General features: G+C 41.5%; 1 protein-coding gene across 1 annotated transcript in view; it reads right to left on the bottom strand.

Moving 5' to 3' along the window:
* The window catches only part of LOC138982233 (ATP-binding cassette subfamily C member 4-like), a 48,773-nt gene that overhangs the window by 9,753 nt on the left and 14,253 nt on the right, over positions 1 to 24,767 (bottom strand). The window contains exons 2-22 of the mRNA XM_070355472.1: positions 24,438 to 24,548; positions 24,019 to 24,136; positions 22,079 to 22,384; positions 21,416 to 21,579; positions 21,031 to 21,156; positions 20,440 to 20,689; positions 19,597 to 19,809; positions 12,882 to 12,935; positions 12,429 to 12,470; positions 11,948 to 12,139; positions 11,536 to 11,630; positions 11,135 to 11,221; positions 10,459 to 10,555; positions 10,051 to 10,188; positions 9,437 to 9,583; positions 9,056 to 9,093; positions 7,955 to 8,253; positions 6,423 to 6,502; positions 1,893 to 2,043; positions 802 to 1,032; positions 199 to 299 (exon numbers count right to left, since the gene is read on the bottom strand). Coding sequence (XP_070211573.1) covers positions 199 to 299; positions 802 to 1,032; positions 1,893 to 2,043; positions 6,423 to 6,502; positions 7,955 to 8,253; positions 9,056 to 9,093; positions 9,437 to 9,583; positions 10,051 to 10,188; positions 10,459 to 10,555; positions 11,135 to 11,221; positions 11,536 to 11,630; positions 11,948 to 12,139; positions 12,429 to 12,470; positions 12,882 to 12,935; positions 19,597 to 19,809; positions 20,440 to 20,689; positions 21,031 to 21,156; positions 21,416 to 21,579; positions 22,079 to 22,384; positions 24,019 to 24,136; positions 24,438 to 24,548 — 3,040 coding nt within the window. The remainder of the gene's footprint in view (positions 1 to 198; positions 300 to 801; positions 1,033 to 1,892; positions 2,044 to 6,422; positions 6,503 to 7,954; positions 8,254 to 9,055; positions 9,094 to 9,436; positions 9,584 to 10,050; positions 10,189 to 10,458; positions 10,556 to 11,134; positions 11,222 to 11,535; positions 11,631 to 11,947; positions 12,140 to 12,428; positions 12,471 to 12,881; positions 12,936 to 19,596; positions 19,810 to 20,439; positions 20,690 to 21,030; positions 21,157 to 21,415; positions 21,580 to 22,078; positions 22,385 to 24,018; positions 24,137 to 24,437; positions 24,549 to 24,767) is intronic.

Consider the following 24,767-nt stretch of genomic DNA (forward strand, 5'->3'; position numbering starts at 1 on the left):
GGGGGATCTTAAAAGGGGGTTCCACTGTTGTAGCCTGCCTAAAGGCAGGAGATGTAAGCCTTCTTCAATGGTATATCTGTCCTCTTGACATTATTGCCAATAATTTAACAGCCAATCGTCTTTCTGCACAGCAAGAAAGTCACGTACAGGAGGAGCACTCACATCACACAAAATGGAAAATAAAGGAAGTAAACTTACATGGTCCCCAAGACTGACAGCGTACTGCATCAAAGCCTGAACTGGTGTCAGTAAAGTGACACAGTATGTAACACACAGTGCCAGCAGACCACTGTTAATGCCTGAAACAGATGATGTTACCTTGCTGAAGGACATGATTTTTCCTTTCACATACAGACACAAGTCATGCAGCTGACTTCAAATGATTTCTCAAACATCCAGGAACTTCAACTACCACTGGGAAACAATACAGAATATGACCATACACACACACACACAAACACGGAAGACAGACAAATATGGCTAAATGTACATCCATGCAACTCCCCACTCTACATTTAGTGTGGCCATACCAATATGGCCAGTGAGATAAACAATGCATACATATGGTCAAAAAATCTTCTTTACACACACACATATACCAGTGCACAAGTGGTTGAACAAACATGCATATGGCCATACCTCAGCATGCACACATAAACCGTAATATGTCTAAAAACACACACACAGCTTCACAACAACAGCTGCATGTACGCATTCATATATGCACATGACCACACACCCAAGGGGCTTCACTCACCCAAACAAAAACAGATACACACAAAGGCTACGGTCCAAACTTACTGCCAACAAGCATGATGCTGACGTAAATGACCGCAGAGATGAACAACACGATGACGAAGACGCAGATGAGTAAGAGACGGCTGTGAACGCAGAGTGCCAGAAAGCGTGACCAGCTCAGAAGATTCAGATGCGCATCAAACCCTTCCGTGAAGTGGTCCCGACGTTTGAAGGCCCTGATGGTCTCCAGTCCCTGAAGTGTCTCAGTGATGCTTGATTTTACTGGTTCTCGTGCTGGAGAACAGAGAATGGTATTCAGGTCAGATAAACGCTTAGTTTCAAAGGAATAGGAAGGGGGAAGAGAGTGGATGGGCAGGAAGTGCTTGTTAGCTTTGCACAGTGAATTGCCTTTGAGATGGACAACCCCAGACAAACTTGGGTGGGATGAACTCATGAGAAAGGTTAAAAGACAAAAGCTTAGACTAGTAACAATCAATTTTGTTTTTATTTTGCGATACACACGATTTTATTCAATTAAACTATTTACAGTAACAAAGGAAAAACAAAATACATGTTACCAACTGACAGAAAACTCAACAGGTAAGTCGTGATGAGGGACACAACAGTACAGTATTATACTGATACACCATGGAGACCCACTCAAAATAAAAGCAAGCGCAAGACATTAAACATATTATATTCAAGCACTTTTTTTCTTTGGTGAGGAGCAGGTCCTAGTTAACCTGCTGAAAATGCTTTCAAGCTGACCTGGTTTTAATGACTTTGCTCTCTATTTATCCCTTAGTATCAATGCTCATGGGGGAATAAACTTGTCTCCATGCATCCACACACTTACATGGGTGTAACCTGGAAAATTCCAAAAACCGGCAAAAGTTGGGGTCCAGCTTTTTTAGTATTTAAAATGCCAAAAAAAACCCTCTCCTGGAACAAAAACATCGGCAGCCGATGAAACCAAAAACCGGCTGCCGGCGTGTAGCCGGCAGAGTTGCACCCATGCACTTATCTTCCAAATCTGAAGCACTTGCACAAATCTTGAAACATATCTCTGTGATCTAAATGTAGTCTTCACAGAACACTTCGAGTGGCCCTGGAACATGACTGAAAATGTACATCAGCAAAGATTTTATTCTCACCTTTTTCCCTGAGTGTGCGGACTCCTTTCAAGGTGCGAGCACCAAACACCTGTAGTGTTGCCATGGTGATGAGCAGAGGCAATGCCGCCATCACAAGCCAGGGGTTGATGGCACACATCACAACCATCAGACCAAACACACGAAGCAGTGTCTGTAAGTGAAAAAAACCACGATTCATTTATTGCCATCATCGTCTCTGTTTTCATTGTGGTAACCGTTCTTGATTTAATCAAATTAAAGACATCCGACACCGATTAAACAACCCTTAAAAATCGCCAATATTTTGCCTGAATTATGTTTAAAGTCTGACAAAACAAATGTGTTAAAATCAGAGAAATCGATTGTTGCGTTTTTAAGATACAGCCTCATGAATATGTTGACATTTCACGTTTTTTTGTAAATCAGGGTAGGCTATTGGATATGGGATCTAACTGATTAATTAAAATCACAAATACTTGTTTTTGTATGTGGCTTAAATACCAACTTTGTGCACATAAAAATGATGGCTTTTGTTACGAATAAGTGTTTCCATTCTTTCTGAAATGGCTAATATTCGTTAATTTACATGACGTTTTACGTGCTAAAATTAGACCACCTGCTCACTTCAACTGCATATATCTGCTAATAGAACCGTTAAATTTTCATAAAAGTTTGACATAATGCACACCTGGGTCTACACAATTAGATACACACAAATTAAAAAAATCGATCGTTACATTTTTGCATAAGTTTACAAAACGTAACCCTAACCCCATTTATAATTTTAGTACAAAAGAAGGTTGACATTATGACACTCATTGCGTATGGAAAATACGCTTGAATCTAATGATTTTGTTGTTGTTACATATTCGTTGTGTGTTACATCAAATCGATATTGTTAGGCCTCTGTCTGTGTTTCCATCCATCCGTCCGTCCGTATGTCCGTCCGTCCGTCACACTTTTGATCGCTAAGGCCACAAAAAAAATAGTCTGTTTACGGTAACATAGGCCAAAAAAATAGGGTCGGTAGGTCGGGATAATTTTTTTAATTTTTTTTTCCTCCCAAAAAACATATTTTTAAGTTATTTTGCCAAAAAACAAAGACTTTTTTATTTTTTTAATTTTATTTATATTTTTTTTTTCTTTCTCCCAAATGCAAAAAAAAAGTCTAGGGTCGCGCGAAACAATAGGGTCGGTCGGGATACTGTAAACAGACTTTTTTTGTGTGTGTGGCCAAATAGCTCCTGGGTTTGTGGGCCGTTATCGTGAAATTTCAATCAATCAATATGAGGCTTATATCGCGCGTATTCCGTGGGTACAGTTTTAAGCGCGGGGATTTTTTTAATTTTTATTTTATTTTTATTTTATGCAATTTTATATCGCGCACATATTGAAGGCGCAGGGATTTATTTATGCCGTGTGAGACGGAATTTTTTTACACAATACATCACGCATTCTGACATCGGCCAGCAGATCGCAGCAAGTTTCGGCGCATATCGTACTTTTCACGGCCTATTATTACAAGTCACACGGGTATTTTGGTGGACATTTTTATCTATGCCTATACAATTTTGCCAGGAAAGACCCTTTTGTCAAACGTGGGATCTCTGAGCGAACGACGAAGAAGAAGAAGAAACGTGGGATCTTTAACGTGCACACCCCAATGTAGTGTACACGAAGGGACCTCGGTTTTTCGTCTCATCCGAAAGACTAGCACTTGAACCCACCACCTAGGTTAGGAAAGGGGGGAGAAAACTGCTAACGCCCTGACCGAGGGTCGAACTCGCAACCTCTCGCTTCCGAGCGCAAGTGCGTTACCACTCGGCCACCCAGTCCTGGAAATTTGGAATGCCATATACCATTGTTATGGTATATATATATATATATGTGTTTAACATTTCTACCCAATGGCTACGCGAGTACCGAGGTTGCACACGGTTTAGCGCTCACACATCATTTCCTTTGCCTATACCTCCAGCGTTTCTTGACCGATTCACCACAAATTTCGTGTGGATGTGGATATGCTGATGCCAAGGACTACTACTGTAGTAGTCCTTGGCTGATGCTTAAACCTGGCGCAACACTTCAAAAACATTGCTTAATAATCGTTGGAGTAGTAACTGAAACAAAGCATGGGCGACCGCTCAATCGCTGAGCGCAGCTAGAGGTGTTCGACCCAAGCGTACGGATAGGCATAGAAATTAGAGCGCTTACCTCTCACGCTAGCATAAGGCGTTTGGCTGCCAGTCGGGGTGACATTATTATTAATATTATATTACATGTATCATTATTATCATTATTACCATTATCATCATTGTTGTTGTTTTTGTTGTTGTACTTGCTGTTGTTGTTGTTGTTGTTGCTGTTGTTATTGTTGTTGTTGCCTGTGTAATTGTAATGTGCTTGTATTATTTTGTTTATTTTATACATGAGAAATGATTGCGTGTTGTTTTTATGTTGTTTTCATTTATATGTTTTATATCTATAAAAACGCTATAAAAGTGAAAGCAACGGGCGCATGAGAGGAGATCTCCCCATAGCCCGTGAATGCATTACCCAAACTACAAACAGCTGTGTCAGATGTATTATGGACTAGTCAAACGCTAGTGACAAATGACGAAAACAATGTACCTGTAGGACTTTGTCGAATGTGAAATCCAATGAATCACGTGAAAGAAGCTGGATGGGGTTTCGCACCAATTGATTATAATCAGAAACGCGTAAGTGTGTGTGTGTGTGTGTGTGTGTCTGTGCGTTTTGGGATAAATTGTTAGTTTGTCTTTTGAGCACTAACGCGTATTTATGTGTGAAGTGTTTTTACCGTGTGCTTTTCTGACATTGCTATTGTATAATAGCCAGCAAAAGTGACGGTCATGATGGTAAATTGAGATCAGTTACATAATTTTCATAAATGCATGTGCACTTTTATCAATCGATCGAGCAGTTGTAATGATAAGATGCTCAAGATAGAAAAAACACAGATAAGACTGAATCAACCGCAATGCATATACAATAAACAAAACAACTCTAGCCAGGCAAAACTGATGCTACCCCAATATTGCACTGTTGCAGTGGAAGAAGAAAATGCAATTATCTATATGTTGTGTGGTAGGTAAAAGCAGTTGAACCAATTGTGTATATCTACCATTGAGTTGATATATCAACATGCCTTTAGAAAAACAGGCACGTGCATCACACAGTCACACACACTCGCTTGCGCGCGCGCGCATGCATTCACGCACAAACACACACGCACAGATACACGCACACACAAATACACATGCACGCATTGACGCACTTACGCACGCATACACAAACACACACACCCACACACATATACATACACACACACACACACACATTCACACACACACATTCACACACGCACACACACACACACACACACACACGCGCACACACGTTTCTGATAATAATCGTTGGGTGGGAAACCCAGTCCATTTATATCCGTTATTACTTTGGACTGTAAAGAACAGTTTCATAAATTGTAATTGGTTGTCGATGCTACGTCTATAAACTAATGAGAACAACGAAACAAAAACGTTATTCGTTTTAAAACTCTGATATAGAAATTCTGTTGTTGAAAATCATAAAAGATACGCTCATCACATGCAATTATTACACACACACACAAACACACACACACGCGCGCGCGCACACACATATACACATACTCACACACAAACATACATATACACATACAGACACCCACACACACAATCACACACATACACACACACGCATACTCACACACCCATACACACATACAGACATGCTACACACACACACACACACACACACACCTACCTGCAAACACACACACACACACCTGCAAACACAGAAACGAACACGCACTCACAACCACACACAAAGAATGAAAGATTCTTGGCAAGCATAGTGACCGAGACTTGTAATAGGCGGAACGTCTTGGACCAAAAACATGGACTTTCTTTTACGTGTTCCGTGACGTTATTGTAGGTTTGACGTCGTAATGACACAGGAGCAAAAGAAAAAGACGAAGGACACGAGGGCAAGCAAACTCATTTGTTTTAGGGGATCATAAAAACAGGGGAAGGTAAGGCCCGGAAGATAAGAGTTACGGAACTTGTTCGCAATCGTCACTACGCTGTGCATTGATCGGTGTCGGATCCCTTTAAAGTCTCATTATTCCGGCATAATAATCTACATAAGAAATACATTCAAAATAGTGAACCCACAAAGCACAAAGACTCAGACGCAAGACTCAACATTTTTACTGTCCTTATAAAAACAAGGATATTTGACACAACGCCTTTGGGATGCAAGAAAAGAAGAAGATTATAAGGCAAAATCCGAAACTAAGAAAGAAACCAAATTTACAGAATGGGATTGAATTTCACTAAAAGCTATAAAATAACTGAATAACTGGCAGTGGAATATGAAGTACAATGGTTAACTTTGCAAGAGTCTTTACAAGCATAAGTCATAACAAAACCAAAAGAACAGAATAAGAAGCATAACAAATGTGCCATTGTAAGTGCGTTATAAGCTTACCTCAGCTGTGAGGTATGACAAGCAAGGAACACAGGTGTCAATAAAAGACAGGTGGTGCGAAAACACTGACATCACTGACTCTGAAACAAATGATTGTTTATAAAAAGTTATATGATGAAAAAAATAGTATAAGACCAAACGAGACGCACAGAGCATTTCTTTTTTTTCACCAAGACAATTAGCTTTGCCAATACCTTGACCGAGAAAGCGCCGACACATTCACGTAAAAAGCATACACAACTTCCCCGCTGATCGCTTGAAATGACAATGGTGCAGAGGTGCTTGCACCTAACAAGAACGTGGTGCTTTTCTTTATCCTTTTTACATTTGAGTCAAGTTTTGACTAAATGTTTTAACATAGAGGGGGGAATCGAGACGAGGGTCGTGGTGTATGTGTGTGTGTGAGTGTGTGTGTGTGTGTGTGTGTGTGTGTGTGTGTGTGTGTGTGTATGTGTCTGTGTGTGTGTGTAGAGCGATTCAGAGTAAACTACTGGACCGATCTGTATGAAATTTTTCATGAGAGTTCCTGGGTATGATATCCCCAGACTTTTTTTTCATTTTTCAGGCGGCACTGTCACACCCTCATTTTTCAATCAAATTTATTCAAATTTTGAAATTTTGGCCAAGCAATTTTCGACGAAGGCCGGACTTTGGTATTGCATTTCAGCTTGGAGGCTTCAAAATCAATTAATGACTTTGGTCATTAAAATTCTGAAAATTGTAATTAAAATTATTTTTTTATTACGTTTATCGTATTCTTCATCATTTTCTGATTCCAAAACCATATAATTATGTTATATTCGGAATAAAAACAAGCTCTGAAAAATAAAAATTATGATTAAAATTTCCAAAATCAATTTAAAAACAATTTCATCTTATTCTTTGTTCGTTCCTGATTCCAAAACCATATAGATATGATATGTTTGGATTAAAAACACGTTCAGAGAGTTAAAAAGAATAGAGATATAGAAATGCGAGCTATCCTCCTCAGCGCAACCGCTACCACGCTTTTCTGTATTGTTAATTTCACTGCCTTTACCACGAGCGGTGAACAGACGGTGCTACGAGTGTACAGTCTTGCAGAAAAAATGCTTTGCGTTCAGTTTCATTCTGTGAGTTCGACTGAGCTTGACTAAATGTTGTATTTTCGCCTTACGCGACTTTTTTTTTTTTAACTTAGTCAAAATTTGATTAAATCTAAAAAGATAAGAGAACACACACACAGGAGGAGAAATAAAAGGATTGTAAAAATAATTGTGCATGTGAAAAACATAACGATCATTTTAAACTGACATGAACAAAATTGACAAAAAGGTACAGTACTAACATCTTACTGTCTTGAAGTTGACAACATTGTATCAGAAAACCCCTCACAAATTCAGCGTTTTATAAAATAATTTACACCGTAATGATCTAATAGTGACAGAACATTCTCACAAATAAATAACAAATTTTATCTGTAATACACACGGCCATAAGGATTGAACCCAGAAGAAAAAGAAGAATCTGCAATATGCAACATGTTGACTCACCAGCAGATGCAGTCAAGAAGAATCCGACCTTAGCCCTCATCAAGGCCTCCAGCATACTGTCATGGCAACGCTTTGCTGCTGAAACACACATCTCCACCAAAGCCAAGGCAAAGGCAAGTCCCAAGACTGTGGCAATGGCAACAAACAGAGGGTAGAGGAGTGGCTTGGCAACATCATCAACATTCTCCTGTGGTCTTCCTGTGACTAAAACACTGGGAGAAACCAACGGTACAGGGGAGGCCTGGTAGATGATGCTCGTTTGCTCCGCTGAGGCACCTGTTGCTGGCTGTGAGCTGACCCTGTAGAGCAAAACAAGTGGTTAATTATACAGTCGAACCTGCCTTAGTGACCTCCTCTTGAGAATGACCACCTGTCCAAAACAACCACCACAGGCTTTTTCTTTCTATAATGGCCTTTCCATAACGCCTACCTGTCCATAAAGACCATTTTTGGTCAGTCCCTTGGGTGGTCGTTCTTTCTTTCTTTATTTGGTGTTTAATGTCGTTTTCAACCATTCAAGGTTATATCGTGACGGAGGGAAGGGGGGAGATGGGATAGAGCCACTTGTCAATTGTTTCTTGTTCACAAAAGCACTAATCAAAAATTTGCTCCACAGGCTTACCTTACTGGGAGAATGCAAGTTTCCAGTACAAAGGACTTAACATTTCTTACATACTGCTTGACTAAAATCTTTACAAACATTGACCATATGGGTGGTCGTTATAGATGGGTTCCACTGTAATAATAATAAATCACTTTTCTATAGCGCAAGTCCCGATAACAGCTCCACACACTTTACAATTCCAATACAAGAGACATAAAAACTACATACAGAAATGTAACCTAAACGAACAAGAACATAGAAATACGACTATCTGTGTATGAATAAGGGGTAACATGGTCCTCTTGCAATGCAAACACATCTCAACCTTCATTGGCATGTTTGTAAAGAATTTCATTACTTTCAAGTCAATAAGTACATTTTGTTTGACTACGCTAAAAATTAGTTAGTCAAACGTGTTTCTGCAAACTCATCTTTTGTAAGTACATGTACAACAAAGAGAAACTGTTTTCATTAGTTTTTTCAAGACAGGGACTTACCAGGTTGCTAGAGTCCAATCAGAAGCTAATCCCAGGCTCTGAAACAACAAGAAAACAGCTAAAACATGAGGTAACAATCATGTACAAGCTTTTTCTCTGAAAAAAATAACAGAACAGCAGAACTACATGTGATAACCAAAAATTCACCAAAAAATATTGCTAAAAAATGCACACATATATCAAACAAAAGTAAATGGGCTTCCTTCCATGAAGGCAATAGCAAGTGTCTGAATGAAAGCAAAAAAGTGCTGACTTTTATGTGGTCAGAAGAACAACAGAGATCTGAGTGCAGACAGAAGGACACAGACATGCAAACAGAGTAAAACCCATAAAACTATTGAAAGAGGTTTAATACAACATAATAAGTAAAAACAAACTAACCTGAGCACCAAACCAAAGGAGCACCAGCAAAGGTAAAAGACAATAGAAGAGCTTTCCGCTGAGAAAGGTGAAGAGTAATCGCAGATCTGAGATTGAAGTGAGATCATCTGACTTGACGTCTTCCTTCTGAGCTTTCCACAGTGCCAACTGTCAGAAAAAAAGTAAGCACGGTCATTTACTTTGTGGCCATTTTCACACTTAAAATAATGTCTGTCCATCTTAATAAACAAGAATTTCTTGAAGAGACAACAAAATGTAACAAACACACACACACACACACACACACACACACACACACACACACACACACACACATACACTCAGGCTTATCATCATGCACACCATGAAGCACATTACCTTCACGTCTAAAAATTAATATTTATTTCTTGCTCTTGAAATTGTAAAAATGTTCATCTATGCAACAAACCTTAGTTCTACGAACATATTCTCTACCATTATGCTTTCTGACTTCAGTTGTACAGTGTGGTGGAAACTAGTCAAACCTACCCTTCCATAGTGACCACCTGTCTATAACACCACATCAGTCCCTTGGGGTGGTCGTTATGGACAGGTTCCACTATTCAATCAAAAAATTAAGAAACACAGGTACGTACCCGCACTCTGAAGTTTTCCTCTTCTGCTTCCAGCTGACCTTTGTGTTGACTCTGTGACTGGTCTGAGGTGACAAACTCTCTGATGTCCACTCCCTTTGACTGCAGCTCTTCGTACGATCCTATGTCAAACAGCGAGCCCTGGAAACCAACACACAATTCCAGACATAAACAGTTAAATTGTGACAGTTTCTTACCACAAAAAAGAGTTGCAGACAACCCCAAACAGTCACAATTCTGCTACCAATATCATTTCTTCTTTTTTCAATGATATTTCTAAACTGTAGGAAATGTGACCATTCCATATGTTCAGCATCTTCTAAAACAAGAATGGACAATCTTTTATCAAACATTTCTGCATTTTGTACAAACTACTAAGTCAGTGAAGACTTGAACCATTAAGACACCTACCTCTCTCAACACAGCAATGCGGTTGGCAGCTTTCAAGTACTGAAGGTTCCGTGTGACAATCACTCGTGTCTTTGATTCCAGTGTACCTGATATACACCTGCACAGATAAAATATGACCTGTGAGGAAGACGCCGCAAGGATCTCATATCATTTCTTGAAAAATGCACAGCTGAAAACTATTATTCTCCATTTTCTTCTCCAAAACCAAAACCCTATAAAACAAACTTTCTAACCTGCCAAAAACACATTGAAATCTAATAAACATACCTTGTGTTCTAAATAAACAGACAACAAATTTGTGGCTGTGTAAATTGTAATAGACGAACTCTGTGAGTAACTCTGTCGGATTTGTATGGGTTGTGAAAGAGTGAATACTCTTGCTTTTAGTGAGGCAAACTTTCTACACGTGCTCTTTATTCACGTATTTCAGCCACACAACTCGCTAGTGACTGGCCTATGATGTCACATGGGACATTTTGCCTCAATAAAAGCAAGAGTATTCACTCTTTCACAACCGATACAAACCCGACAAAGTTATTTGTGAACATAATCTATTTCCTTTTTCTCTTCCTATCTTTTTCATCAAAGCTCTTTTTAAGCAACAGGCTCTTCTGCAGTCTAATAACAACGAATTCCAGAACACCAACATTTGACAAAGGCCGACTGATATACTTACCACTTCATGATGTCCTGGCGTGTCTGACTGTCCACACAGCTGAAGATGTCATCCAGGAGATATATATCTGCATTGTGGTACACAGCTCTGGAACACAAAAGCAATGTACAATGTCAAATGTAATAGAACAAACCCAGGAAAGAGAGTTATACAGACAGACAGACAGAGAGAAAGAACAGGAACATTGCAAGGAAAATTACACTGGAGCTTGCAATGGACCAACATCTCTCACATAAAATGTTTTAAAAGCAATGACCTGGTGGCATGTTACATAGTTTGATTTGTTATTGCAGCTTGACATTTTCACATGCAAAATTATGTTCCAACCAGATTCCAAAGAAGAAGCCCAAGTACATGGTTAGTAAAAGTGTTCATTCACAATAATAACACAAACAGCTCACCTCGCCAGTGTAATTTTAGCTTTGTAGCCTCTGCTCAGATCAAGGCCTCTCTCTCCAACCTGTGTCTCATCCCCCTCAGGTAGTATTTCCAGCAGCTAAAAAAAGAACAATTATAAACACACATAAAGTACAACAAAAATTAGAAACATATACACATGTAGATTAATGATTTGTTGCCCAATCACCTACTTTGAAAACATACAAAACATTGCACTTCCTAAATTTACAATTGGTGAATTACCTGAGAAAGCTGTCACACACACACAAATATTTTGGTAAAAACAGTTACACTCAGAGTACACATTGGTATGTATATTCCTGAACTTATGTCACAATGTCAAAATCAAAGCAGAACTGCAGTAATAATCACCACGCAAAGATGGCAAAAGATGTATTAGTTTTCGAACGTTACCTGTGTCAAAGAACAAGCTCCAATGACCATCTCATATCGAGTAGCGTCATATGTGTCACCGAACACAATGTTATCCCGCACAGAACCAGAGAACAGCCATGGCTCCTGGGCACAAAACGCTACACGGCCATTGACAGAGATCTGACCAATCTCATAGGGAAGCTCTCCAATCAAGGTCATCAACAAGGAAGTCTGCAGACAAAATTCTGCATTTTTTAACTACTGTGTTAAACATACAAAACAAAGTACAACCAAGTTACCGTTTCACTACATATAAAGTAAATTAAAATGAACAAACATACAGCAAATGAAGGACAATATTGTGACACAAGAAACTGTGTTCCCCGTCACCTGTGCAAACTATAAAACATGTACAAGAGTTAAGTTGCCTTTCTATTGTTTTAAAAAAGGACCCTGCAGAAACCAGTTTTCAATGTATAGTGTATATATAACAAATGTATTCAGACACTCCAGAACATACCTTTCCTGAAAGCTGGGGCCCAACAACTGCTAGAAGTTCCCCCTGCACAAAAGTATCTGAATATTACAGAATTAAAGCCAAGAGCACTTAAAAGAAGCTGTAAAAAACAACTGAAAAATGTCATTGAAACAAAATCTTCTTAGTAGTGAACCAAAGGTACTATTAAACCAATGTCATCCTAAATGTTGAAAGAGGTTTTCTTCAACTGATTTCCATTGTGAATGGGTGATCAATTTAATTGGAAGCTATGGTCTTTTGTTATCTTATGTTTCGTTACAAATAAAGTTCTTGGCCATACATGAAACAGACACACACACACACTGAATAAGTCCAAACATACTTAACCGCAGATCAATTAAACCAAAACCTCATCTTAAATGTACGATGTTCCTCAACGCCTTGAAAAAGTAGAATGACATTTTTTACAAATATCATCACACAATCACAACCCACCTTTTTCACTTGAAGAGAAAGATATTTCAAAGAAAAGGCATGCTCCACGTCACTCTGAAACAAAATCCACAGATTAGAACACCAGAATGAGTTTCTAACCCAACTACATACAAAATCAAAAAACATTTATTGGAACGTTCAATTTTTTTACAAAATAAGACATTTACAAGTTGATTGACCCAATGATCCCAAATAATTATGAAATAAATGAGACTAATAAAAGAAATGGAAAATTTCAATAGTAAATTTTCATTGGATTAATATACTTACCCAATTCTCATAAATGCATTGATTTCAATCTCACATGCTAGATGTCGAAAAACTACTCAAATTACCTGCCCTTGCAAGGGTGGTAACCTAGCTAAAAACAGACGCCATAGCCGTTGCTATGCCCTGTCCCACCTGGTTACCCATAACCCACCGCGCACCATGTGAGCGCCGGCATCCGGAATAATCATTGGAGACTTCTCAAAAACCCTTTGGAAATTAAGTAGCGGGGATGGATGGGAGGGTATTAACTATGAGAATTGGGTAAGTATATTAATCAAATGAAAATTTACTATTGAAATTTTCCATTAAATTACATATTCTTACTCCAATTCTCATAAATGCAGATTGCTCCCAAAGGCGGAGGGAACTTACTTATGTCCCTGAGAGAACCTGTCCTGCAGAAACTAACGAGGGCAAGACAATGGCCCCATCAAGTTAAGAGCAGGAGATGTCCAGGAGTTAAAAAATTAATGAACACGTCATCAGACCTCCAAAGAGCTGTTGGCAAAACTTCGCATAGGTGAGAGGAACACCACCAGCGAGAGAAGAACACCAGGCTCTGGACTCCTGAACACCTGTAAAGGAACAGAGGGAGGACTGACCCCCCCCCCCCCCCCCTTGTGTTCAATAAGCCACAACTCATAGGACTGTCCTATGAAAGTAGCAATACCTCTTGTGAGAGTCAATTAAGATAAGCCTCTTTCACCTAAAGTGTAAAGAGACAAGAACATGAGCTTTTGGCTCTTAGTTCCAATTGACTGAGCGCAAAACAAACAAGTCGCGTAAGGCGAAAACACAACATTTAGTCAAGTAGCTGTCGAACACACAGAATGAAACTGAACGCAATGCCATTTTTCAGCAAGACCGTATACTCGTAGCATCGTCAGTCCACCGCTCATGGCAAAGGCAGTGAAATTGACAAGAAGAGCGGGGTAGTAGTTGCGCTAAGAAGGATAGCACGCTTTTCTGTACCTCTCTTTGTTTTAACTTTCTGAGCGTGTTTTTAATCCAAACATATCATATCTATATGTTTTTGGAATCAGGAACCAACAAGGAATAAGATGAAAGTGTTTTTAAATTGATTTCGACAATTTAATTTTGATAATAATTTTTATATATTTAATTTTCAGAGCTTGTTTTTAATCCAAATATAACATATTTATATGTTTTTGGAATCAGAAAATGATGGAGAATAAGATGAACGTAAATTTGGATCGTTTTATAAATATTTTTGTTTTTTTTACAATTTTCAGATTTTTAATGACCAAAGTCATTAATCAATTTTTAAGCCATCAAGCTGAAATGCAATACCGAAGTCCGGGCTTCGTCGAAGATTACTTGACCAAAATTTCAACCAATTTGGTTGAAAAATGAGGGTGTGACAGTGCCGCCTCAACTTTCACGAAAAGCCGGATATGACGTCATCAAAGACGTTTATCAAAAAAATGAAAAAAACGTATGGGGATTTCATACCCAGGAACTCTCATGTCAAATTTCATAAAGATCGGTCCAGTAGTTTAGTCTGAATCGCTCTACACACACACAGACACACACACACACACACGCACATACACCACGACCCTCGTCTCGATTCCCCCCTCTACGTTAAAACATTTAGTCAAAACTTGACTAAATGTAAAAAGGATTTTAAAACTCTAACCAGACAGTTAGAAAATCCAAAACGCCGGGAGCGAGAATCCTCCTGAGAGGAGGGAATCAAACACTAGAGGAGATTGATCAGGTTTCTGATTCAAGGAAATCTGGCCGAAAAACCCGTGAAAAAAACCGGAACTACATCCTCCGGTAAACCCCAACAACGCATGTGCCTCACTGCCCTTCGGGGCTGAGGCCCAGAGTAAGAAGAATAAAGTCATACGCGTTAAACAAGGGGACGCCTCTAAACCTCTTAAAACAAGGTCCTTTGATCATGCCCACAAGAGCGCCATGAACATCAGAAGAGAGGCCTATTTGTTCCTAAGTAGCTGAGATAGCCGAGACGCCAGAACCTCCAAGAAGAGGCCAAGCTGCCCAGAGCCAAAAAGAAACAGAGGTGATTAACCACCTGGATTGAGAGAGGGGCACTAAGGAGTTGCACCCCCGCTCTATATGCCAATTGGCCAAGGAGGCCAATGAGGGGCATACACAGAGAAAGTGGAGGACCTATGTGCTTCATGCACCAAGCCCAGAGTCAAAACCCACGATCTGTAACACAAACAGCACAACCTCCAGCCCTGTATGCAGATGGCCCAACCCGTGTGCAAGCCCTGAGAGGTCCTGCTGAGTGAGTCAGCCAGATTATAGAGTCGGCCGGAGAGATATTCCCCTGAGAAATTGATTTAGTGTGAAAGAAACCAAATCAGAATCCCGTAAACTCTGTCTGACAGGGAGTGAGAACGTGCTCCTCCCTGCTAGTTCACATAGGAATCAACAGAAGTATTGTCCGTATGCAACCGGACATGCCTGTATATAGTCCAAAATAAAGGCTAGTAGACTGAGAGCTACTGCTCCTAACTCCAGGCAATTGAGATGCCCAATGAGTTGAGTCTACAACCACAGCCTCAAAACTGTAATTGCCAATGTAGACTCCCATCCAGACAGAGACGCATCCATGAAGCGGTCGAAGTCCGGTGGGGAACAAAGCTAGGGAAAACGCCCTGAGCGATCCAATTGGATTCCAGCCACCTACTCGCGTGGAGGAACCCACCCTGGAGGAGGACCCTCTTGTCCCAGACCTGTGAGGCCGAGTCCCAAAGAGACTTGAGGAAAGACTAGAGGGCCAGCATAGCCATCGATTCCGTCTGACCGAAAATCAAGGCTAAGGACCTCGCAGAGGTCTGCTCTCGTACCAGTCTGGCAGTGATAAGAGCCTAAAGCCTCTCTATTCTCTCCTGTGAAGGACGAACCTTCCAGGAGACAGTGTCGAACGGCATGCCCGGGTAAAAAACCTGGGACGGGGACAGCTCGGATTTTGCCTGGTTTACTGTGAACGCCAGGCAAGTGCAGCTGGCAAGCTGGCAAGCTGATTGACTCTGATAAAAGATCAACCAGTCCCCGAGGTCATCCAGAGATGAATAACTCTCCAGAAACTGAGCCACTTCCTGTCTGCAGGAACACATAAGGAAGGCTCGTGTGAGAGCACAGAGGAAAATCTCAGCCAAAGCTGATACCTCTAGACCATGCCGTCCCACCTCCTCCGGAGAGGGAGGAGACACTGAACGAAACACCCACTTTGTGACCGGGAGCGCATCAAAGCGCTGCTACTTGACCATGAAGAAAGGGCAAGACTGAGGCTTCTGAGAAGGTTTTAACAAAACCCCGAAAAAAGCCTGACCCTTGCTTCCTGTAACTGGTGTGAAATCAAACCCCTTGTAAAAGAAGGAGATCACACCTGGTGAAGACAGTGTGGGCATAGAACATCACTGACAAACTCATCTGCTCGGTGACGACCCTAGCCATAGCTGCCAGCAGCATGGCTACGGCCCTATCCGAGGCATCCCCCCCTAAACCAAAAAGAGTCCAGGGAGGATAAGATGGCTCGTAAGAGAGCACAGAGGAGAGAGTCTCAGCAAAAGCAGATAACTCTAGACCATGCCGTCCCACCTCCCCCAGAGAGGAGAGGGAGGAGTAACATCACGAAACCCCACGTTCCCTGTGGTCTATTTGTGAAGCCAGGAGACTAGTTCCGGCGGAGCGGAAAAACTAGCCCTTGGCAACGAAAATGTCTGAATCATATCCTGAGACTTGACAGTCCAACCTATCTTCTTCCGCACTAAAAGTGAGAACGAAGCAGCCTGAAACCCAGAAGCCAGCCACTGGCTAGCAGAAGGAGGAGCAGGACCATGCGCATGAAGCAGCGGGAAAAGTGTAGGCTGAAGACCACTACCCTGAGGTGCGGGTCAAGCCAAGAGCTGCGACATGTGGTAGGCAATCACCGGAGACTCGGCAAATCAAAACGATTGCGAGTAAGCCCGCGTAAACCCAAAGTCATCCGCGGAAGAGGGAGGAAGAGAGACACCCTGCTCTGAATCCGCCACCCCTTCCGGGAAAAAGTAAGCTGCCACAGCAGCCGCTTTTTGCATAGCAAGCCCACAAGCAGTAGGCAGCGCTACACACTCTCCCTCCTCAACCAAGGAGTCTGAATCCCGACCAGCCGTTGTGTCAAAACACAAAAGGAGGGGAGACGGGGGAGGCAGCGCACTAAAACTCCTGCAGATAACACCGCCAAGAGTGAGAGTGAAAAGCGTGATCAGTCTCTGCCTGCCAACCCAAACCGCCCACCTGACGTGAGGGGGGAGAGGGGTTAGTAGTTGGCACAGCGCCCTGCCGAGAAGGAGGGAGAGTGGGGGTACGAGACAAAGCTAAGCCCGGCCAGCAGTACCCCACCCGCTGTGCGAGAGAAGCATCCCAGTGCTGAGAACCAGTCTGCCTGGTTTGAGCCACGCCGCTCCCCGAGTGGTGAGGGGGGTGGTTCGTTACCGCAGTAACCCATGGAGGGGGGAAAGACTGAATGAGGGATGCAACCGTAAACGGCCGTCCCCCACTCGTCCACATGCTGACGTCCTGTAGCCCCACCGCTCACCCACCCCGAGGAGGGGGGGGGGGGGGTGACGGATGCTGGCTGAGGACAATGAGCACTGGCAACGCGAAACCCGCTGTGCGAGAGAAGCGTCCCTGTGCTGAAAACAGCGCCCACCCGATCTTGCCCTGAGGGTGGGAAAGGGTGGGCCACTGACACAGCCCCCTGCCCCCATTGAGCAGAGTGGGAACCAGCCCAGGCTGTGACTTACCGTGCCCCCCCACTCCCCCTTCCAAACGGTAAGGGGGCTGCATGCCCGACTCAGCTGTGCTAAAAGCAAGGAGAGCAGGCAAAGACAGGCAGGGAGCAGGCCCCTTTCTTTCTTTCTTTATTTGGTGTTTAACGTCGTTTTCAACCACGAAGGTTATATCGCGACGGGGAAAGGGGAGAGATGGGATAGAGCCACTTGTCAATTGTTTCTTGTTCCCAAAAGCACTAATCAAAAATTTGGGGAGCAGGCCCCCTCTCCCAACGGAGAGAGTGCTCGTGAACAACCCAGTACTACCAGAGGCAGAAAGGGTTGAACCGAACTGGCCATTTGCACCAGACCACGGTGTGAAGCAGGAACACCCCCCCCCCCCCATCCCCCAACACACTGAGAAATACCAGAGGTAATCAGAGTGGTCAGAGGCAGGTGGGAGCAGGCCCCCCCCTCCCGAAAGGAGAGGGTGCTCGCGAACAACCCAGAGCCACCAAAGGCAAAAAAGGGCTGAACCGAACTGGCCATTTGCACCAGACCACGATGCGAAGCTGCCCAGGAGTACGCCGCCACAGTGGGTGGCTGATCGTGCCTGAAACAGCTGAGAAATAAACACATATTTCATCGTTAAGTCCCCCGAAAGTGGAAGACACTGACTGGTTCTCCTTAAGAGGAGGGGAGGGCTGGGAAGAAAAAACGAAACCTTATCCGCACGAACAGCTACTACAAAAGCAGTACTACTCGAAGGGTCGACGACCCGCACAGAGGTTTCTAAAAAAAGGGCTAACAGCCTTATTCACTTCCTGCCTAGCCCTAAGTTACTGCTTGCTATCGGCCATCTTGTAAATGGGCGAAATCGAAGTCCACCAGAAAAGTAAATTTTTGAAGCGGCTGTAAACAAGCAGCTACCAAACAACAATTCAATTCAATAAAATGGGCAGGTCTCACCAAAAGAAAGGCGAACAGGTAAAGGCCCCCCCAAGCCCATAAAGTCACAAAGACAAGGGCTAGGGAAAGCCAAGTGAGCAGACGAATTCCGCACGTCTGACGTGTGTCGTCGAAAATCAAGAATGATTATTCCAGATGCCGGCGCTCACGTGGTGGGTTATGGGTAACCAGATGGGACAGGGCATAGCAACGGCTATGGCGTCTGTTTTTAGCTTGGTTACCACCCTTGCAAGGGCAGGTAATTTGAGTAGTTTTTCGACATCTAGCATGTGAGATTGAAATCAATGCATTTATGAGAATTAGAGTAAGAATATGTAATTTAACTTATCTTAGTTTACTTTTGATCCAATCTCTGGCAAGATCGTCAGAGTCGAAAGGAATGACCAAATGATTCATTCCTGGCACTTTATCTTGTTTTTGGACAACTACATACAAAGCTATTACATTTCCAACTCACACTTCTCTAATACTTGACCCTTGCGCAAAAATGTGCATGGTTTTAGAAAAAAATGTCTAGAACAAAGCTCCACACATGCATCTTGCTTTTAACAAGAACTTTACTTCAGACAAATTTAATTTTTGTTAAAACATGTAATAAAAAAGTTAACAGATCAGAATGCACAGCAGCTAAAAGAGCTTAACTTACAATAAACATTAAAGAAGACTGCACAGGAATTGTATGATAACCCAACAAAATCAAAATTTCTGATAATAAAGCCAACCTCATGCAACAAGCTCTTTGTGGAGCTGGTGCTGTCTCGTGTCCGACGCTTCTGGAATCTCTTGCGTTCTCCAGTATGCACAGTGGGCCAGCGAGCCGTCATATGATCAATGTCAACCACCCAGTCAGCATAGGGTTCATTGCGATAGCTGACGGTGCGGTGCAGGCGCAAGTCTTTGATTTGTTCCTTCTCCTCATCAAGTAGCAGAAAGTTCTTAGAAAGAAATGAAGAAGTATTGATAGTTAGGTATCCAAGTAGCCACCTCACACATAGTGAATGAACAGAATGATTAAATAGACAGGAAAATGTATTTACTCAAGAGCAGCTAAAACCACCCCAAGACCAAGAACATGTTACAATCCCCCTGGGTAGCCTGAGTTTCAAACTGAAAAAAAGATCACATAAGATACACTTGCTGACATTGAATAAATAAAGTTACATAAATCTACAAACTGTAAACAAAGGCATTTCTCATAACTCCTTACATCCAAAAACACGCTCTTTAAAAAAAAATGTCAATGAGCTAGTCCAGGCAAACACAATATGATGAAAAGTCTAATTAGTTGAAACAATTTGTTGCGAGATAAAATCTAATCATCAAGTTTGAATTCAACTCGCCAGTCAAAATCCAGCTCTTTTCAGGGGTGTTGCTCCTTGCAAAACTGTGTGTAAATATTGCCGTTTTTATGTGCTGTACGTATTTAAGCCATAAAGCTGCGCAAAAACGTCTTGTTTTGCTAGTTTAACTAACATTAATCACTCTAAGTAAGCCCAAACCCTAAGGCAACATTTTGCTACCGCCCCAACAGGATGGACATTTTCAAAAGGTCTGTCTGCACCCACCTGTATATTGTCCAATGTGCTGCCCATGACCAACCAGTCCCTGACACCAGACACAGGGAAGCGGTGTAAGGACCACATCAACACATCCAGCAATGCCAGGCATGTGAACACAGAACGCAGTGTCACCATCCCCTGGGTATCCATGGCAACAAGAACCACCAGCAGCAGCATCAGTCGACAAACCCCTCCAAGCATGCACCACAGAATGGCATGGACTGCTGCCAGACCCTTGATGCCCCTCAGCTCTTTGCTGTAACAGGAAGACATTATTACTGTTATCGTATGTTTCACTTAACTCAAATTTATTTTTGGGGACACCATGACAAGGATATTGATGATATGAATGCACCTAGAAGATTACAACTCATCAACCCCATTATTCATTGCTTCATTCACACACAAAAACATAAAACAAACGACCTTGTTTATTTCTTATTTGTGAAATTCCAAACCGAACAACAATAACAAACAAAAATCATGAAATATATTTAAATTATTTAACCAATTCTTAGCTGTTCATGTTCTTAGCCTTCATTCTCTTCCAATCCTAAATGAATCTACCACAAATGGCTAAAATCAAACACTACTGACTTTCTGAGTGAAGTGATGAGCGGTGTGAGTGTTGACTCCAGACAGCAGACTTTAATCTGCACCATCACTGCTAGAATATGACTGGTCAGCTGCCATCGCTGTTCTGCCCATACCCGACTTTTCTCCCTGTGTAAAAGTGAAAAGAAGTAAAAATAGTAGAGGGAACATTAAAAACTGTAAAAAGATACAAATACATGTAGTGAGCCTGATTTCAATATCAAGCACAACTAGAGAGAACGACCGCTCATGTGCATACGTGACAGCGAGACAACATTTTTATGTCAGGTAAATTCAAAGTTACAGAGAGGTGCAAGTGAAAGAATTCCTGCACACACACACACACACACACACACACATGCTCGCAAGTACACACACACACACCTACCTGAGCTTAGAGGCAGCCACCTCCAGAATAGTATTGAGAAGAACGACAGCCACCACCACCACAAGGCACAACAAGCCAGCAGTGCCCACCTCACGATGCAGTAGATATGATATCACTGCCACCTGCACTGGTCCTATCCACAAGTAGTGGACATGCTCAACTACCTGCAAAACAAGCAGTTTATTGGGGTTTTAAAATCAATATAAATGCTTCACAAAAGAGCTGCAGAACAGCAGAACGAAACAGTAAAATGCATACATAGGCTATGAAAAAGAATGTTCCAGAATTAAGGTCACTAAGCATAGTGCTTTTAGTTATGCGCTATTATAAGTGCTTTTAGTTATGCGCATAGTGCTTTTAGTTATGCGCTATAGAAATCTCCATAATAAATAAATTTGCTGTCTTGCTTGTCTGATCCAAAATTGCTATCCTAAAAGTAAAAGACACATCAATTTACAGAAGGTGGATAAGATTAAGAGATGAAACGGTTCAGCAACAAACTCTCCACTTACCTGACATACTTGTCTTAATTTTCAAGAAAAGGACAAAAGTAAAGCACAAAAGTATGAAATCATTAAAAATAGATCACAGTATCGTAAATGAAAATAACACAGAAAACCTCGAGAAAAAAAAAGAAATATCCAAATCCAAACCATCTCTCACCCCAGTAAAGACATCACCATTAGCAGTAAACTGTTCCTTCACCACAGATGGAGAAGTCATCAGGGCAGCCTCACAGCTGAGTGAAATGACTTTTCGGTACAGCAGCGCTTCAAGTGAAGTTTTCATTTTCAAAGCAGTACGGCGTGTCAAAAAAAAGTAGATTGTGCTGGTTATAGCATGCAGAAAAACCATGACGCCAAGGCCAATTCCATACAGATAGGCATCTTTTGGAGTCAGCGTAGGATCTCCACTGATGTAGCCCACCACGAAACCCAGTAGAACAGGTTGGCACAGTCTGAATACTTCCTGCAAAAGGAAATAGGCAAAATAAATTGTCTAAAAGTTAAACCTATCCAGAAAAGAAACTATCAGCAAAACTTTACCTCTGAATCTGTGTTTACCTCAATACATTTGCAAATCAGCCATCATGATCCACCTCCGCCCCAAACAAAACAGATTCAGTGTGACCATATGCATGCTACAGTTACTGTACATATGTACTATAAAACTGTGGTAGTTTTTACTGTTATAAAGTATGAACAAAAATTCAGCATATATTCAGTTTCCACCCACCTAATAAATAATACATGTGAAAACTGTCAACCTCAGTTCATTTATAAAAATTCAACACAACTATAACTACAGTGCAACGTGACCATATGCATGCTTTGTTGACCCATGCTACAGTTATGGTATGCTGCTTCATTTTTACTGTAAAACACTATTAAAGTTAAAACTACAGTGGAGTCCGGGTACAACGAATCTCAAGGGAGATACATTTTAGTTTGTTATATCAGCAATTCGCTGTTGAGTTTTCAACCCTAAATGGCCTTAAGACAAGTTTTCCCACTCACCTTCAAATGATCGTCCCATCGATCTTTCCTTGGAGAGTACAATCTCTGCATGTTTTCAACAGCTTCATAATATATATAATCCATAGAGAGAGGCATAGTTCAAACGTTCACTTTACTGTTACAATTTTAGAAGTAAAATTTAAAAAGTTGTGTAAAAGCATATGTACATGTACATTCTGATCAATCTCCGTGTCAGTCAAAAAAGACACTGCACACACTGACACTGCCGCGACACACGTACTAAGCTGTTTTGAAAAAGTCCAGAATGTTGGTCTGACGCTGCTCAGAACTGGCACACTTCTCCACTGTACACTCCAATTTGGAGATCATATCCAAGTCACAGACATCGCTGCACTTTGCCTGCAAGTAGCGACGTAGGGTATTGGCAGCAACACGTGCTTCTGTGGCAGTCATAGCTCAGCACAGTCATAGCTCAGGAGCTGATTGGAATAGTGAAAACACAGCGGCGGTGGCTGTTCCTTGCACCTCCCGCTGTTTGTTCAGAGTTCGCTCATCACGCGATGTGCACTTGTGTTTGTGTATTTTTGTGTATTTTTGTTTTTGGAGACAATTATTGACATCAGTTCGTTGTAGCCTTGTGACTTTTAGAGAAAAAACGGCTCTGGGGCGATGAAAACGTGTTTGTTAAAAGAGGGGTTCGTTATGCAAATTCTTTCTTTATTTGGCGTTTAACGTCGTTTTCAACCACGAAGGTTATACGTTATGCAAATGAGTTCAAAAGGTTCGATGTAGCCGGAAAGTAACAAGTAAGAAATAGAAGGCTGTCTGCAGGGAAATCAATGGCAGTTTGTTAAAAGAGGGATTTCTTTATACCCAGGTTCGTTATAGCTGGATTCCACTGTATATGAAACACGATTAAAGAACTTCTCTCAGTAATCTTAAAAGATGTAAGATTTCAAACCAATACAATAGAATCAAGACACAAACAGAGCCCTGGGTCCTGATTTGGCCTATATGGTCCGCTGGACCCAAAAAGCAACAGATATCAAATCAAACACAAACAGATCTTTCTAAATACACTTGAGCAATGAATATTAGTCAATGGGAAGTCACAGTAGTACTTACTGCCAGCAGAAGCACCAGTCCAGGTAAAATCCATTGCAAAACAAATGTTGACAGGATGGCTTTTTTCAGGTTTGCGTCTCCACCTTCACAGTACTGGCGCACTTCTTTTTTCCACCAACTAGAAAAATTACACACACAAAATGATATGACCTCTGTAGTAAGATATACAGACATTTCATTTTTTGCAAAATTGTTTAGACAGCTGACTTTAGCTACATAACTCTTTAAAGTCATACTCTAGAAACAGAAGTAACTTCCGGGAGAGTATTTTGTAAACACAAAGTTTATGGTTTTTTTAACAATTTTATAGTCGTGTGTGTGTGTGTGTGTGTGTGTGAATGGAAGGGTTGTTAAGCTGACTACTATATATTACGTACACACTGCCTTCACCAATACTTTTCTCAATTAAAGCATCCTACCTGTCAAGTCTTCTCTCCAACAAGTCTGCTTCATCTGAGGCCGCAACATCATACTGGCAGCTTTTGTCTGCCACAGACTGGGGGTTTCTTCCAAACACTGGATTCAACCACCTGTAAAAATCAATCAACCATAATCAGTCATTCAAACAAGTTTTTGTCCATGGTCTATTCTTCTTCTTCTTCGTTCATGGGCTTAGACTCCCACGTTCACCCATGTTTTTAGCACGAGTGGATTTTTACGTGTATGACCGTTTTTTACCCCGCCATTCAGGCAGCATACGCCGATTTCGGGGGAGTCCATGGTCTACGACACTCATTAATTCACTGATG

The sequence above is a fragment of the Littorina saxatilis genome, linkage group LG1 (assembly GCF_037325665.1).
Source record: "Littorina saxatilis isolate snail1 linkage group LG1, US_GU_Lsax_2.0, whole genome shotgun sequence".
Classification (NCBI taxonomy): domain Eukaryota; kingdom Metazoa; phylum Mollusca; class Gastropoda; order Littorinimorpha; family Littorinidae; genus Littorina; species Littorina saxatilis.